The sequence below is a fragment of the Lepisma saccharinum genome, chromosome 1, assembly GCF_977018435.1.
Source record: "Lepisma saccharinum chromosome 1, izLepSacc3.1, whole genome shotgun sequence".
Taxonomy (NCBI): domain Eukaryota; kingdom Metazoa; phylum Arthropoda; class Insecta; order Zygentoma; family Lepismatidae; genus Lepisma; species Lepisma saccharinum.
Genome location: NC_139229.1, coordinates 141484137 through 141502611, shown reverse-complemented (window position 1 = coordinate 141502611; position 18475 = coordinate 141484137). Strand labels below are relative to the sequence as shown.

Sequence of the window (18475 nt, the reverse complement as noted above, 5' to 3'; positions counted from 1 at the left end):
GGGCTCTGTCAATAAATAAATAAAAGAAAAGTTTGTACAAGAAAGGGAAATTTGACACCCTTCACAGAGAATTGTACTTCCTGGTTGTGACAACACTGCTGCGGAGGTATCAACACCAGATTAATGTTGAAAATTACGAATGTTAGACGCTTTAGAACACCAGGTTTGGTGTTGTAAATCACTGGAACACATCAGCCTTGGTATTCCACAACAAGAATCTTGGTGTTTCAAAAGCACCACGTGTGCAATTTTGCCATCTGTTTTTTTATTTAATTTGATTTTTGTTATTTAGCGATGATGAAATTGATGAAGGAGTTCTCACGGAAAAGAACCCATGCCCAGGTCAGGTTTCGAACCCGGGACGACCCGTGGCGCGCTGTGCTAACCACTCCGCCACGGAGGCCGCTCACACCACTTGAGATTACTACTGAGCTACCACTATAGTTGCAGTGCAAAAATATTTTGTCTTATTGAAATTTAATAATTTGAAGTAAGTTCCAAAGACCTCTCCGATAGCAAAGTGGTAAGGCTGTCGTCTTGTAATTAGTTGGTCCCGATGGAGGTACATTGCGCAGTGGTTCAGATCCCAATTTAAACTGTGGGTCTACTCCCGAATAGACTATCGGAACATAGAGCGAACCTAAAAAAAACTAAAAAAGAACTTGGAGTATGTTCAAAAATAATGTGGAAACTTATCATTATCGCCTCAGTAACAGACTGCGCTGAGCAGTCCACCCGCTATTCTTTTACTGAAGGTTCCACATTCGAGTCCTGGCTTGAGCATGGATGTTCCTTTGAGAAATGTCCCTTTATTAATTTCGTCTTCTCATTTTCGTGATTTTGCTAGAGGTAGCAATGCGTTGAACGTAAGAAAACAATATATAAGCCTACCCAGTTTCTTATTATCATCATACATAGACATAATTACCACTCCCTTTCAGTTCAGAAATTTCTTAAAGAGGTAGGGGTCTCAACCTCTGAAAAAGCACAACGATTTTATTTTATCACTAGACTGATGCAGTGGCAGATTGACGACTGTCACTCAGAGGCACCCCCTGCCAGTGGCGGCAATTGGGTTCCAAAACAGGGGGGGGGGGGCAAAGACAATATATTTTCCTTTGTAGATAAGGTTTAGCATAGTGCGGGGCAAAGGTGGCGAAAAGTGGGGATGTTTTTATCCCCACCACAGAAATGGAATTGAAAGCACACACTGTTCCATTTCTTAACTAGGGAACAACACACACGGAAAAATCATTCGAGAAAATAGTTAATTAACCTTCAAAACAATTACATCCTAGTTCCCGTCTCGACCTCTATTTTAAAATAGATCATTGTTTATTTGTTTTTTGTCGTCGGGTGTAGAAATTTTACAAAGAGCTCCCAGACTAACCCTGTTGCTCTGTCCATTGTCAAATAAACTATGAAAACCTGCCGCCATGGCATATAGGGTTGATTTCGTCAGCTTTATTCGTTAGAGGTAGATAACATTTTCCACGCCGTCATTGAGTTGAATGGGCAATATATATTTGGTCAAGTTTTCTCTGTATTACTAATTCAAGCCTACTAAACGTTGATTGGTATTTGATTTAGTGGCTAAAACATGAATGCGTGATTCATGTTTTCTTTGTTTTTAACATCGAAACCCCCCCCCAAAATTTTTATTCCGCATCCCCTTAGCAGCCCTAGATGATTAATCCTTGCGCCGCCGCTGAGTTCAATAGCTCTTTTTTGTGTATGGGTTTGGGTTTTCTTAGAATGTAAATATTCTGTTTCTAAATTACGTGCAAATATTATCATCATAAGATTTAATGACCTGGGTAGGTCTACTTATAGCTGGAAGGCAATAGTAGAATTTACTAACTGGTAACATATATAAATTTGAATACCCCCTCAAAAAAATCTACCGCCCCCCCCCCCCCCCCGTAGATCACAAATACTGCACTGAGTGGGCATATCCCCACCCCCACCCCAAAGCAAAAAGCTTAATTCGCACAATGGATTAAAGAAATATTAATTCGAAATTTTAGAGTTTGCATTTTGAACTGTTGCTTTAAAGGATTCATATACCACATGCTTGTATATGTTAAGCCTACCGCGACCTATTAAACCAGGGTTTCCATTCATACCTTCATTTTTGTTTTTGAAGGTTTGGTTGAGAATATCAATATTGGCTAAGTGCTAAAAACCTTTTAAAACTGCACACTGAATCGAAAGCTTCACATTGTAAAGTTGTAATCAATGTGCAGTTGAACCAGGTTTTCTCTTTCACTTTCAGGCAATAATTGTAGCTCAAATATTTATTCTATTGTAAGAGTAAATTCTACTAGCATGGACGACTTTCTGGACATAGTGGTAACATTATTGACTTGTAATCAATGGGTTCCGGAGAAGGCACATTACACAGTGGTTCGGATCCCATTTTAAACTGTAGGTGCAGTCCCAATTAAACTATCTGAGCAGAGAGTGGACTTCAAACATACTTTGATAGAGTAAGTCTTGAAGCTTTCCTGGCGATGAATGATGAAAAGATCCATTAGGACTATCGACCAGGTGAGATATGGAATCGATTACAAGCTTTCGAGAGCTAATGTCACTCTCATCTTTAGGGAAGAAGTGGATATAAAAGACGTTAGCTCTCGAAAGCTTGGTCTCACCTGATCGATAGCCATAGAGGATCTTTTCATCAAACTTTGATAAAAAAAAAAATCGGCAGTCTGAACCGAGTATACGGTAAAGGAATGAAACGAAAAGCGACGTTCGTGTAGATTCACGACGAGAAAACAAAATCTGTATCGATCACGGAAGATAATGAAATGTGCTTGCCATCTGCTAGTATACTCGTAATTACTGATCGAAATCCATCTTTCTTTCAGTTATGCATTCAGGAGGAAGAAGGCCAGGCTTGGAGAGGTCCCACCTTCACCAGATAGCTACGTGGAGATGACAGCCATTATCCGCATGGCGAGTTTGAAGGAACATTAGCGGGTATGTTAAAATAACTGCTGAAGATTAATATATTCTGAAATAAAGTTATATTTATAAACGCTGATCAAAATTGGATCAATGATTTTAGATGTTCTTCAAAGATTGAATCTCCTGCACGGAATCGAAATTGCCCCATATGACGGTACAGCAGAAAATATTTTCTACGATAACCTAGCCCAACGAGCAATGAAATTGTCCAAGCGTACTGGTTTTTGCAGCATTTTACATTTACAGCCCTTCCAGAAAAAAAATCCTGCGTATGTCACTGCCCTGGGTTTTACTGACACTTAATCGTCGTTTATTTATGGATATGGCAATTGAGAAATTACAAAACGCCGAACTCCGTAGTCAGTGTACGAAGTCACAGGTCCCAAGGTTCGGACCCTGAGTAAATCACGAATGTATAATTGTGTTTGTCTCTCATACAGCACACCAGTTCAACATTCATCCTCATCGTCGTGATTAACCCAAGAAGTAGAAATGTTCATGGGATCTGGACTCCCTGAATTCCCTACTATTTAGGTTGAAGTTTTTCGTCGTTCCTACCATGCTATCGCAGTAATTGGCGACGTTGGAGAACCCCAGCTTATATTTGTGGAAAGATGACGCATTCTTATCAAAGCAGCAGATTGAACGTTTCCTCATGCTCCTGCGATGTGAATCAACAACTTATGCTTATCAAGGAAGGACGTCCTGTTTGCGTTAAAACTTACTGTCGTACGTACACCAGGGATTGAGTCAGTTACGGTCACCAATGGTGAAATAAACAAGGAAGATATTTTGTAGTGGATGTATTTTACATTCAGGAGCATACCAGGTGAGTCAAATTGGCTTGAACGAACACTTGCTAAAACACGCCATCATTTTCGTTCTATTTATTTAAACGATGAAAGATTCGAGAATTGAAATAAAAGACCAATGAAGAACGGCAACATTTGTTGCAGCATCAATACAATTCTTTCCTTTCGAAACACACAGCATTTCGCGTTCTCCTCTAGGACTCAAGGACGCACGCTGGGTAAATCTTAGCCACAAGTAAAATTGCTTCGTAAATCCGATTTATAACATTTTTTTCAAATCATGTAAATAATAATAATGCCTTCATTGTGCCTTCGTTGATTAAAGTAATTGGTAACATTATAGTATAGGGGTGACGGATTTCTTCAAATTTACAGGAGAAAGTACTTACGGAAATCATTTTCTGTAGCGTTGTGGAAGTTCGTGAATGTAGTTTTGATCCATTTTAATGCGAATACATGTTGTTTTCTGCGAAAATCTCTGTCCGACACACTGTTCCTGCTTCCGCCATTTGCTTTCTGCACGAGAGCACAATGTTCCCCGTAGTCAGTGTTTCAAACTCGCCGTTTTTTCACTAAAACATGACGTGTCGAGTTTTTTTTTTAACTATGCTTGCCTAACCTAGCTTAACCTAACCTAACCTTACGGAAAATGTTTTTTGGGGCTAACGTCAATGGTTTTGGGGGCTAACGTGAATGGTTTGTGGGACTAACGTGAATGGTTTGTGGGGCTAACGTCAATGGTTTGTGGGGCTAACGTCAATGGTTTGTGAGGCTAACGTCAATGGTTTGCGAGGTATTAGCATAATTTCAAATCTGGGCACGAAAGTAGATATTTTCCGGTGAACGAGGTTGGAACACTGCATAAATCGACAAAACACTCGCACAACGCGCCCAGAACCAGTACACTACCGCCCGCCATAATGTGTTACAGAATCGAAATAACAAGTAACAGTAAATATTCATAAATGTAAGAAATAAACATTATCTTAGTTAGAAATGCATTATTTCACCTTAGGAAATGTTCCGCATTCCAAAATAGTAGGTTAGCAATGTAAAAAAGTGCGAAATATATGATTTATAGGTGTCACCCCCATACTATAATAGTACCAAGTAATTTTATAAGGTTTGAACATTTTATCGTATAAGGCATTTGATAAAGATGAGGAAAAAAGGACGGTAAGATGACCTCTCTCTCCCAAGATGCATGAACGCGCCCTGGGTAAGTTTTACCCACGAGCAAAATTATTTCCAAATAATATTTTTTTAAAGCGTGTAATTAACCATATCTCTACTGTATTTCACCGATTAATCGTCACGACCTGTTTTTCCCGTCCAAAAATTATCTCATAACCTTTTATCGTGTAATCGTAGCATCAGAATACAAAACCAATGATAGCGACACAGAATATTCCGACGCAAAAGGTTAAATTTTTGTTAAGTTCGTACTTCGCAACACTGCATTAAATTTTCTCAAGTGTAATATTTCGACAATAATGCACAATCAATAACAACAAATGTGTTGTTTTTTTTCGGACCGGAAAAATATTCGCTAAACTGTAACAAAGAAATTATCTCCGTCGAGTTGAACTCTATTCAGTTTTAATATTCCGTGCATTCTGATCTTGCACCAAAGACAGCTTAGTAATAAATTATTTTTTTAATTACCGGTAATACCGACACAATTATTATTTTTAAAAACAAAACTACACATAATGGTCCCACCCCACTTTTGCCAAAATCTGCGACGATTATGCAGTGAAATACGGTATTGATTAAAGTAATTTCATAAATTTTGAATATTTTTATTGTATTACACAATTGATAACAATGAGAGAGAGAGAGAGAGAGAGAAAAAGAACATATTGAAATACCAAAGTGTACCAAGTAGTATTTCTGTAGCCCTGCGAGCGGAACTAACAAATTTTCACAGCTGATTCAAGGTTTCGACAATCGGAAGAGTTCACTGGAAAGGTACTAAGAAGGCTGGCCTCAAGCACTCATCAATAAATATATTTCACAATCGCCTGGGTAATTTTTAGCAATACTTAACGGATGAAAAGAGATTGAAAATAGCAATGGACAATTTGCCAGAAATGAATTAATGAATAGATACAATTGCCTTTATTTGATTTAACTCTAGAATGCTAACCATTCGTAAATTTTACGATGGATATATTTTTTCCGGTTCCTCTATATTGCATCGTTAGATAGCGCCGAACGTCCAAGTACCTTCATTCCCCATCTACATTTATGTTTAGTATTTGAAAATTGTGTTTTAAGAATGTTTACAGTATATGTTTTTAAAATATTTTAATAATATTTAATATTTTCTTATATCTTTAACATTTATGCAAACAACCTAATGAGAAACATAAGCGACGATTGGGTGTCAAAACTGGGACGGCAAGGGCTGCATTTATTTCTTGGTTGACAAGGCTTATCATTCAGAGGCCATAACACAGGTGCAAAAAGTGCGGATGGGGGGCAATTGCCCCTCCTGATCGCCGCTATTTGTCAGCAGTATATCTCATTACTTTTTTCAATAGAAATACAAATAATTTAAGTTAAAGTATTTTTCTTTTATTTATTACATTTACTCTATTAAATAAAACGAAGTGTAGTAAATTTTACGAATTATAGACTTTACGTTTGTCTAGGGAAGGTTCGCATCCCAAGGTTATAATGGAGAAAAAATTCTGGTTGTAATCATCTGAATCATTCTACAAGAATCTGCTGAATTGACGATCCAAAATACCGGTATATTGTATTTCCAAACTTCAAGCCTGCTGATATTTAACTCATAAATTTTTGTGCCTTAGTATAATGAAAGCAAATTATGAGCATAGCACATAAGATTAAGATCATCTCTGTAACTTAAATATTTATTTCTCAATTAAAATGCTTAGGCATTTCTCAACTAAACTGATTGTCAGTGTTTCTCACTAGTAAAACTAAGTTGTTTCTTGTGTCCAGAGGTTTACAAATCATACTTTATCGACTAGTTGTGGAAATCGAAGCTTGTTTTTTTTCTTCTTTTTATCACGTCAAAAATCCAATATCTTTGTATTTTGTATTTCCACAGGAAAAAAACAAACTGTCAATCTCCAGAACTATCAGTTCGGCTTCTGGTTATATATTGTGACCATTAGCACAATATCAAGCTCACCTTATTGATATTGGACTACATTTATAAGATTACAATGAAGAAAAAATAAGACATACAGTCCCCCAAAAATACAGATACATGATCATACACTCGTGCGTATTTATCTAGAGTATACAGGGTCTCCAGATGGCGCAGCAGAAGAGAACTAAGAAGAACAAAGTCCATTTGTGGAATTAGCCATATTACATTGGATATTCTATACAGAGATGAGTAACTTAATTGCGTTTTTAGAGTCGTCACCTTGTAATCAAGGGGTCCCGTGTTTGATACCCGGTGGAGGCACATAGTGGTTTGCATTCCACTTTAAACCGTAGGTCCAGTCCCGATTAGCCTTACTGTGCCTAAAGTGAACTTAAAACACGAACTCAAAAGTGTAAGGTCGAATGTGACTATCGTCTTAACGTACACAGTGCGGCAATTTGAAAACTGGACAGATTTTTTTCTGGGTAGGTGGCGCCACTGGAAGCATTCTGTGGTGCGAACACGTGAGGAGTATCTCACGAATAAGCGATGCAGAACTTGTTGATCTTGAGTAACATTGTTGCGTGTGGCACTGTTGAGTGTAGGCACATGTCGTGAAAGTGCGTCGTAATTTCAACATGGAACAAAAATCAAAACATCATGTTTTGTGCACACCTGGGTAAAACTACTATGGAAACATTTCACATGTTGCAGCAAGTGTATGGGGACAATTTTTTTTATCCCGTACGCGTGTATTTGAATGGCTCAAGCGTTTCAGTGAACGACGGGAGCCAATTGAAGACGACGAGCATCCAGGTGCAGCAAGGACGGTCAGAACACCGAAATTGGTTGAGAAAGTGAGGATAATCATTACTGAAGATCAAAATTACAGACAGACTGTTACTGCTGCATTTTACTTTGAGGTACTGAAACGTTTGTGCAAAGAATAACAGTCGTGAGCCTCGGGTATCGGGTTGATAACAACTGGCGTCTGCTTCATGACAATTCCCCAAGTCACAAGGCTCAGACTTCGAAGAACTTTTTGACCCGAGAGGCAATCTGTGTTGTCACACCTGGCCTATTTACCGGATGTGGCTCTGTGTGATTATTTTTTATTTCCTAAACTCAAAGCTGTACTGAAATGTTCCTATTTTGATGATGTATCAACAATCATTAAGGCTACGACAATGATTTTAGACAGCATTAAACAAAACGAATTCCAGCAATGCTTCCATGCACTGGCAGGCAGGGCGCAACGATGTGTGGATGCAGGAGGATCCTACTTTGAATGATCCCAGGTAAGTAACTTTCTATGAACACGTGTTCATTTTTTACAGCACCAGTCCCGATTTCAAATTGCCGCACTGTGTATGTAGGGTTACCTCATGGTGGAATGGGGTTACCTATGAAGTACACTTGGAAAACTTGTATTGCCATTTTAAGTAGGCTTTCATTTGATACCCTTTTTCATGTTACTAATCATAAACTTCTATTACAACATACGTTTAGAGTTGTCGCCATCATTTTGAATAACTCTGTATTCCTTTCGGTAACACGAACAATTGTCTCCTCAGTGGCCCAGTGCATTGAATGCTGGACTTACGATTTCGCCACCGATAGCCCTGGGTTGATGTCATGGCATAGATGATCGTTTATGAGTGTCCATTCATCAGTTTCCTTCAATCATTCGTCCTCATCGTTGCGATTAGATTAAAGAGGAAGAAACCAACATAAAATACACAATATGATTTTCTTTCACATTGTAAAGAAACAGGCGTTGACCGCGTATAGTTGCTTAGAAAGTACTGCTACTACTACACACGCACACAATAACACATACATTAGTTAACTAATAAATGTTGACAAATAATGTGAAATTGCCATCTATTTAGTTCGAAAAGATATAATTGTTTAATGATATATGTAATTACAATAATTACACAATTGGTCACATCAATTTGTATAATGAATTGGAATATCATCTTATGAATTAAAAAAAATACACTTTTCGATGTCTTCAGTATACCAGACTGTAGAGTAATCAATCTCGTAGAAGGTAAATGACCTCGCTGTAAGTTTTTATACGTGTTTTCTTAACGAAAAGTATGCGCTAAAACTGTAGTATACTTACGATTTTTTTCCCATTACTCACAAGCGCTGACTCACATGTATGATATGTGCTGGGAAAAGAATATGCCTGCTATCCCTATGCTGAATTTTGGGGGGGCTCCATATCTCCGGTCGGTGGTCATATGTTAGCAGAGTTACCTACGAAGAAATGCTGTTTTAAATCCACTTTATGCAGAGATAGGCTAATAGGAACTGGACCTACAGTTTAAAGTGGCATCCGAACCACTGTGCAATGTGCCTTCACCGGGTATCAAACCTAGGACCCATTGACTACAAGGCGACGATGTTACCACTACGTCATCGTGAAGGCCGTTACCTACGAAAAGAGAAGCCCAAATTTCAAATCCTGGGTAACGCATACACTTTTCATTCTGTTTGGTGCTTCATCTATTTTCAATTTCCAATTCAGCCTCGACTAAAATTTGATCTCTACGAAAACTAAAATTATCATAGATATTAAATAATGACGTCAGTGAATAGCGATCGCTCCCCCGTGACGTCTAAAATTAATTGATCTTCCCTGGAGATGAAGTCTAAGACTAACAAGAAATCTTCAATAAGCCCAGTGAGTGACAGCTAACAAAATTTCTTAATCCTCCACAAAAGGAGGTCACTAATCTCTCAAAGTATTTTGCTGAACTTGAATAAGACAATGGGGCTTCCGCTTCGGCGAGTGGTCCCGGGTAAGATAAATCAGTTTCCTTGTTTGAGCTCTAGCATCATGTTGACATTGTGAACCTACATGAATAGGATACTAACAGGCTGTTGCTATGTTTGTTCACATTTGATATATAAATTCCTAACAACGGTTGAACTAAGTATGGATATTTTGTTCATTTCAGAACACCTTGTAGCAATGAAGAAGTCATCAACATCTGTTGGAATACCACGACCGGCTCCAAGGCCTACTCCAAGGACAACACCGAGACCAACTCCAAGATTAACCAGAAAGGAACCTCTGGAAGACCAGTCTAATGAATACAAGAATTTGCCTGGACCGGAGCACTTCATGGAGGAGAGGACCGAATCCAAATTATCACGGCATACATCATCTGAAACGGAAATAGTTGCACAAGAACCCTCACAGAAGAGAGGAATGCCACAACCCATGCCGAGGAGCATATCAAAGACGAGAGCAAAGAAAGGAAACGCAGATTTATGTGACTTAGATTCTTCAGGATCCGTTAAGTGTGCTGCAGCACCAGCAGTGTATTCGAACATGCTATCGACGACTAACTCTGATTCTTCGACTCATGGCTTGGAACGTAGAATAGGATCGATTAACCACTCTGATGGATCGAAAATCACCAGAGACGATGACTCAGATGTTGAAGATTTTAAGAAACAGATTCGGAAAAAGAGTTCAGTGTCAGTAGCCGGAATCAGTTACAGCCTCAGTGAACTCAACACAGAAATGAACAAAGGAAAGATGAGGAAGAAATCAGTGGGTTCCCTACCGTCTGTCAGATCTGATAATGCCTGCTTGCATAAAGGACCTCGTCGTTCAAAGAGTAACAGTATAGCGGATTTTTGTTGTGTTGTGTTATAAATATGTGTACTGTGTAACAGTGAAGATATCTTCAGTACAATTCAAACTATTGCTATTTCGTTGTAAAATTACTTGAAAATTGACGTTCTGAATACTCATCATTGAATGTAATAAAACAGGCCCAAACTCATGCTTGGTTATAATTTGTCACGCTATTTCATGTCATGTTATCTCTAGATAACATGAACTTAAAGAGTAATTTATGTTGTTCAAAGAACAAGAAAAACTATTGCTGATAGTAAGGAAAATTAATACAAGTTCAATCATCTTAAGTTAATACGATGTTGGCCAGATATCGATTTCTGATTTATTATTACCTAACTTACAAAAGCAATTACATCCCTATTCTCTTTTTTACAAACAGCAGAAAAATGCTATTTAGTTATCTTTCAATGCTAATTATATATATTACACAAAAACAGTTTATTTCTGCTAAAACGAAGCAAGTTTTAACAACAAAGGATATCTCTCACAGGAAGATTTGTTTTAACAACTCTGAGCATATCATATGCGTACATTCCATGAGAGACAAGCACGTACGGCAGTATTTTTTAATATTTGAGGCAAGCTTGGCAGGTGAGTGGAATTTACATAAAATTTTCTTGTAAGAAATTGATAAATAGTATTGTGTTGACTCGTGGCACAGTGTTTCAGATCCCACTTTAAACTGTAGGTTCAGGCACGATTAGCCTATCTGTTCATACAGTGAACTTAAAACAACAATTCAGACAATCGTTTCTGCACTCCCAGCGAAGACTCGCAGATATGCCAAGTACAATGTCAATATACTATTTAATTTCTCTTGAAGATCTTTTTTAATACCGATAGAACCTTTACAATTACCTTTCATCGTGCTCCGTAGATAAATCTTCCCGGAGTGGAAACTTGCGGCTCTTCTCTTTCGCACAATTTTGTAGTAAACTGTCAACGCCTGGCATAATTTCATTCAAGGACTTTACCGGAACTGCATTTTACATCGAGTTTTTCAATCATCTCCTTTCGATATGGTTATGATGCTTAATACCTTTGAAGCACTTTGCATACTTTCTTACCGCTTTAGCATATATAATTTCAATAAAAAATAGTACTAGTGATACAATATGACCGGTTGTGAGTAGTATAAAGTCTCCAATGAATTCATCCATTGAAAGAGAACGGCGTAAATCTATCCCATGATGTTCGTACTTCAGAGGCAACATGTATTCTTTAGATTGGTAGAGCATTGCGGCCTGTTCCTCCCAGTACTTTGTTATCCCAGAATCTTTCAACTTACCCAAGTAAGTATTGAAATCTTCCAAAAGTGGAGATCCCCTCTCGAATGCAATCCCAATATTTAGACTGGCGACATTCTCTTTCATCAGGTAGAGATCCTTGAGGGTTACATCGTCTAGACTAAATACAGTACACATCCTTCCAGAATCCAGTTTTTCCGCGACAGTCGCAACTCTGCCTTGTTGAAGCAGTCTGTTAATCTTTTCCGCATTCTTGATCGGAAGTTCTTTCAGGATAACTTCTTTCATCACGGAAGACGTTGATTCTGAAAGAACTTGAGCCCAATTGCGAGCTGAAGTTGTCCACTGTAACCCGGAACTCAGAAACTGCTGTAAGGTGTCAATCGGTTCTCTGTACACTGGAATCGTAAGGAAAGATACCAGATTGCAATTATAAGCGGTTGTGAACACTGTCGAAGAGGCAAGAAACAGTGCTACCAGTTGGGTGATGACCGGGTAGTTGGATATGGGAACACTGATGCAAACAATAATGCCAATGCAGTTCGTTAGGCAGGCGCCGAAATCTAAGTACACATTGCCCTTGTACTTGGACGGATTCATATTGAATTTAATCCACGACGCTAGCCACAGAATAGTCGAAGACAACACAATATACACAATAGTAAGCAACCACAAAGAAGCTTTGAATGGTGAAAATATGGACCACAAATTATGCAGACGTTGAGGTTTTGGTGTTAAGAATGTGATGCTGCTCTGTGTATAAGAGGAGCTGATGTCAGTATACCGATTCCTCCGTTTGGTTATAAATAAGCCAATTGTCAAAGCTTTGTATTTTCCAGATGTCATTTTTTGCAGGTAGGTTGGGAGCGACCCATTCAGTTCAGTGTCGGTTACCCAATCACTCAAAGTAACGTTCCACGTCAAGTTATGCTGCCTTGAAAAATCCGTCAGTATCTTGTATTCAAATCCACCATAGATTCCATCTTGAACTGCAGTGTATGGTATGTTCTGATACATAAGCAAACTCAATTGTTTCCCCCTTAATTTCCACAATAGAGTAGCACTGATGGACATTATCTGCGTAAGACGATTCTTGAACCATTCAGCTACCACTAAAGGAACTCCTGGTTTCAAATTGTTCATCACACTGTATGTTAGTATTTTATACTTAGTATAATTTTGTGGCACCGAGTGCTTTGTTATGATGTAGATGTGAGGAAACAGTGACGACCAGTGCTGATTGTTCCAATTGTTTAGCTCTTCGACATTCTCTGTAAAGAGTACAATGAATTTTCTTCTTCTTTGAATGGTATCTATTGTCGCATTATACAAAGACGCAACTAAATCAGAAATATTTGAATGTGAAAGAATTAAAATAGAACAGTCTTCATTCATTGCATGTAGTAAGTTTGCACGTAAAACATTTGATTTTTCTATTGAATTATATAAAATTGGAAGTTCATGGTCAATGCTAGTAAATTTATGAGTAGAATTTGAAGTTAAAACAACCATTGCACATGTCTGATGAAAGTGATCTCTGACCAATGTTCTCAAGAGTACTAATAGCTCTTCCCTTTCTTCTTGTGCCGGTCTACAGAGCAATATAGCGCACGCAGTAGAACACATGATCATAGCAACTGATATGGTCTTCATCTCCTACAAAAAAAAAAAAGGAGAATTAGTGTATTTGTTAGTGTTGTAGAGTCCCATTATACGAGCTTTAAAATTACTAAAAACAATCTCAATTGATTAATGTAGCTTCCTAAAACCAGTCTCACAGTACTTATCTCCGACCTTAATATTGGGGACGGAATATCTAATTGAATCTTCCATACATCACTTCAGAAATTTGGATTCTAATAACTTTTGAAGAAGAGGGAAGAAATGAATAAAATAATACTATTAGTACTGTTCCAAAAACGTAGCCGCGATGGTCTAGTCTGTAGGGCGTCTGACTGCCACGCGGGAGACCCGAGTTCGATTCCCGGGGTGGGTGATCTAAAGTCGGGATTTTTCCGGCCTTGTCCCCGCATAAAGTGGCTCTGGGTCTCTGGGTCTCACCCAGCCTAGCCACAAATCAATGGGTACCTGGGGGCAACCAGGGGGAGGAGGGTAAAGGCGGCCGGAGCGTCGTGCTGATCACATCACCTCCTAAATGGCAGAGATCGAGAATTCCCCTAAATGTGCCTTCATGGCACGGTGCCATATACATGGGGAACTCTACTGTTCAAAAATGCAGTATGTGTAGCTCGTAGAGTGAAATTGAGTATGTAACAGATTGTATTCAACATTGATACATCACTTATACCGTAGTATACAGTTGCAGCACTCGTATTACGATAGAGGATCTTACTCTAATGAATCCTTCTCCGTACGATTTTGAAACTTATACCGCAATACGAACTAGACATCAAACTAAATAAACATCACAATATTCCAAATACGAAAACTGCAGTGTCTCCATTAGGCTTATCACATTTACATTAATTACATTGACATCTTCTTGGTCAAAGGTATGCAATAACACTACAGATTTATTTCCTGCGGTGCTCTACACAGCATGCATGTGTGTTCAGTTCAAAATGTTCTATGCAACAGACAGAAAAACATATCAATATGAAAGTAAGAAATTTAGACACATGGACTATTTATATAAAACAGTCATAAATAGCAGACTCTTCAATCAATAAAAAACCTTTTTCTCTCAATAATATGTGTTGTCGTTGAAAAACAACTAAAACAGTCGAACATCAAGTGCCCCTCTTCTTCTAACTATCTTCAGTTGACCAGTGCGATCCTCAATTCTGACTGATAGTTGAATGGATACGAATATGTTTTTAAAGACGGTTCTTTTCGGAACTGAGGAAAAGAAAACTCTCGCAGCTCGTACAGTCACGGACACTTCTGGGTTGTAATCATCATATTGAAAGTCAATGGGATCGTTACAACCCAGAAGTGTCCGTGACTGTACTATTCCAACGCTGGAGGTTTATTTATCCGGAAGTGAGCACTGACATTAATTCCTTGTGAGACTGGCTTAAGACTTAGATTTGCGTTAATTTTGTCAGATCTTGAAAATACCCGAATATATCCAATCCTATAATTTGATTTGTTTTAATTTATTATTTAGAGTCGCTTTTCTGCCACTTTTGGCTAGTCGCGACGATGGGGATGAGTGATGTTATGACGAATTTTATAAGCGATGCTCAACAAAGGACCAAAGGACCCCCAGGCCGAGATTCGAACCCGGGACAGTCCAATCCTGCAAGAGTCTGCTGTGTGTGTACCTATATAAAGATACTTAACACGGCAGCTTCGTAAACCTTTTTCTCCTTTGTAACTGATCAGTGGTGTTTGATTCGTGATGCAATGTTTGGATTCTTATATACTTTTCTTGTTTATAATATATATATATATATATATTGTAGAGATATGGAGATTATTAAACCGAGAAAACATCGTCATATTAATATTCACACTTGTTTATTTCCTGAACTTGTCCGACCAGTGAGTGATCCCAAGAATGCGCTAACTTGTAACTTCCGTTAAACAAGGAACTGAAAGGCAAACGCGTGGATCTAAACAAGATCTACCGCGTTCGAAAGGTTTAACAACCTTTCGACGCCTGAGATTATAAAAGCAAGCTCCTACCCGGAGCTCGCTCTCTATTAGAAATTGACACTCATCGGCGCTACATGGATAATTAGTCTAATACTTTACAACACATTACACTGCTGAACTACGACGATGGAACACGGAGTTACCGCTGCCTAGCATGCTGCAATTCGCAAGGGATCGCTCGGTCTGGTGAGCTGAGGGTCGCTGGATAGAACCTTGGCAACTTTCACGATTCGGTCTGCGAGAAGCATCAGGACAAGACAACACACACACCTACCAGGTATGAACAAGCGTGAAAAACCTTACATCAACTTTCCATATCTCTACCCTCCTAACGGAGCAGGTTCAGCCAACAGATATTATTAAGCTCTACCTAAATGTTTAAATAAAACTTCCCTGTGACCTCAGATCCCAGGTAAAACGGGATTACAACATGGTGGAGGTGCTTCAGGCCTTTTTTTGCAATTAAGTACCCTCCTGTACGAATTGCTTTACATTAAATTATTCTCTCCCCTCCCTCCCTCCCCACTTTGGGAGCATTTTTAAAGTCAATTTTTAGTAATTCCAATTCATACTCCCACAGTACGCTTAAGATGCGTCAGACCCAGTGACAATTTTGTGTATTACCCTATGGAAAACAACCCCTCTTTTTCTTTTATGCCGAGCCCCCCCCCCCCCTTTTTCAACAAAAATCTAGTTCTTCTGCATAACATGTATTCAAGCATCATTCACACAGGAATGAGAACACTTGCTTATACTTATTTGACAAGCGATATATTAATGACATAAATAACTGTATACCCATACTTTCATTTGTTCTTTGGTTAGCACGACGAACCTTCGTTTATGAATACGTCACAGATAGCGTTGCACGAACACCTAGATTCCTCCCTCGACCAAATCATAGAGTTAGCAACTGCAATCACGGCAAATCCAATAAATTCACGTCCTTTCTCCCCAATTCTCTCCCCTCCACTAACGCGGTTAAGGTCTGCTAATAGAAATTACCCTCAATTTGTCCTTGGACTAGAAACACCCGACAGAAATCGACCCCAACCCTTAGCAAGTACCCCAGCTCCCGTTTCAACTCCCTCTAACACTGTTAGTAGTTCTGGTAACGTAGCTGTACAAATTTCCACCACTAACATGGCCACCCCAATCCCCACTGCATTATACCCGGCACCATTTAGCGGAAATGACCCAAAATACATTGACTCATTTTTCCTTAAGTTTCAAAATGTAGCACACGCCGCAGGATGGTCAGAAGCTAAGCGTAAATAGATGTTACCTTTATTTTTGACTGACACCGCATTAACTTATTTTCATGACATACAGAAACGACCCAATTTTGTAGACTTGACATACACCCATATCAAAGACGAGCTAAGTACGCTATTCAAGGGATCGTACCTATCAGCGGATCCTGTACAGATAATACTCCAAAGAAAGCAAATGATAACCGAACCCATTCACACCTACGTTATTGCTAAAAAGGCATTAGTCCAGCAATACTTCCCGAACGCCACTGAAGAAGAAACTCTCTCTTACATCATCACGGGACTGCGAGCCAAATACATTGGCTGTTTAACCAACAAGCATTTCGCCAAAACAGAAGAATTAATTGCCCACCTACAAAATTTCGAACGCCAGCAGTCATTGATTAATTCACGTATGTTGGAGGAGAAATTGGAAATAGATCAGGCAATTGCTCAGGCAAGCTTACCCGAGACATTCACCCCGTCACCACTTCACAGCTGTTCGCATGCACAGGTCTACTCCCCCCTCCCAAGTAATCCATTGAACCCGAGTCAGCAGTTTGTACCATACAACCAGTGTCCATCTCCTTTTCTCCCACCATCGACTCATCAAGTCCAAAGTCTACAATCACAGCCCGCTCCTGTAATTCCTTCCCAGGCCATGTATCAAGCACCCAGTTTCTCAGCGTTACAATCTGGCATGTTTGCTGTACCGAGTTCTGATAGTGCCCGCTGCGCGGCGCCACCAGCCGTAGCCACAGTGGAACACGCTCCAAATGCCGCCTCTAGTGATGAAATAAATAAACTTTCGTCACAATTGTCGAAAATATCCCTCTTTTCGGAAGAGCAAATGAACTCAGCTTCTCTATTTAATCTTTGCTCAAATGTGTTGGAATTGGCGAAAACGGCTAATCAAAACGCACATAACAGAGGTTTCAACAAGGGGAATAATAACTCCTCTTCCTACAGGAATAATAATAATCATAGAGCTAATCACAGAGGTAATTTTAGGTCGAACTCTCGAGGCCAATTCAGAGGTAATAGTAACAAGAGGTTTCAACGTCGAGATCAGGGTAATCGCGACGAAGCAAATACATCAGCCTGTAAGTTCTGTGGTCGTTATAATCACGAGAGCGACAACTGCTTTTACAAGCCACAACGAGACAGTGGTTTAAACTAAAATCGTCTTCGACTTGCAGGAACGAAATCGAAGATAATACCAGATTAGACAAAGTTCCTATCATTGAAAGAAATGGCCTATATTTTATTAATAGTAGCATACAAGGGACAGAAGTAGATTTACTTATTGACGTGGGTTCCCAAATATCAATTTATCCTTCCCATCTTCTTCCTTCTGAAAGAAAAACATACAAGGTACAATCCACAATCCAAGGTGTGTCTGGATCGAAACTGAGTGTGTCTGAAATTGTAGTTCTTCCTATCATAATTGGAAAGCGTAAATATTCGCACCCGTTTAGAATAGTAGATTCAACTAACGTCCCTCCCCTTTTAGGAAATGACTTTTTACGAACGCAGAGGTGTGAAATGTCGTTAAAAGACAACACAATAACACTTTATCATTTAGGACGTACTCCTAATTATAGTATCTTAAGATCAAAGTACAAGACTCACCAGCTGTCACATGACATATTTACCCAAATTGAGAATGTAAATGTGTATGAGGGAAAAGCTACCCTTTCAAACACAGTTCAGTTAAGTCCACGATCCAAGACTTATATCAATTTGAACATTACCACTACGACACCTAACACCCCTAA

General features: G+C 39.0%; 1 protein-coding gene across 2 annotated transcripts in view; it reads left to right on the top strand.

Annotated features, from left to right (window-relative positions):
* The window catches only part of LOC145989211 (uncharacterized), a 36276-nt gene extending 25564 nt beyond the window's left edge, over nt 1-10712 (top strand). Inside the window, exons 2-3 of one of the 2 annotated variants that reach the window (XM_083124525.1) lie at nt 2874-2985; nt 9885-10712. In XM_083124525.1, coding sequence (XP_082980651.1) covers nt 9899-10591 — 693 coding nt within the window. In that variant the 5' untranslated portion in view covers nt 2874-2985; nt 9885-9898 and the 3' untranslated portion in view covers nt 10592-10712. Of the gene's footprint in view, nt 1-2873; nt 2986-3686; nt 3803-9884 lie in introns of those variants that run through there. The other variant, XM_083124518.1, reaches the window with a different exon arrangement.
* Nucleotides 10713-18475: the final 7763 nt, after the last annotated feature.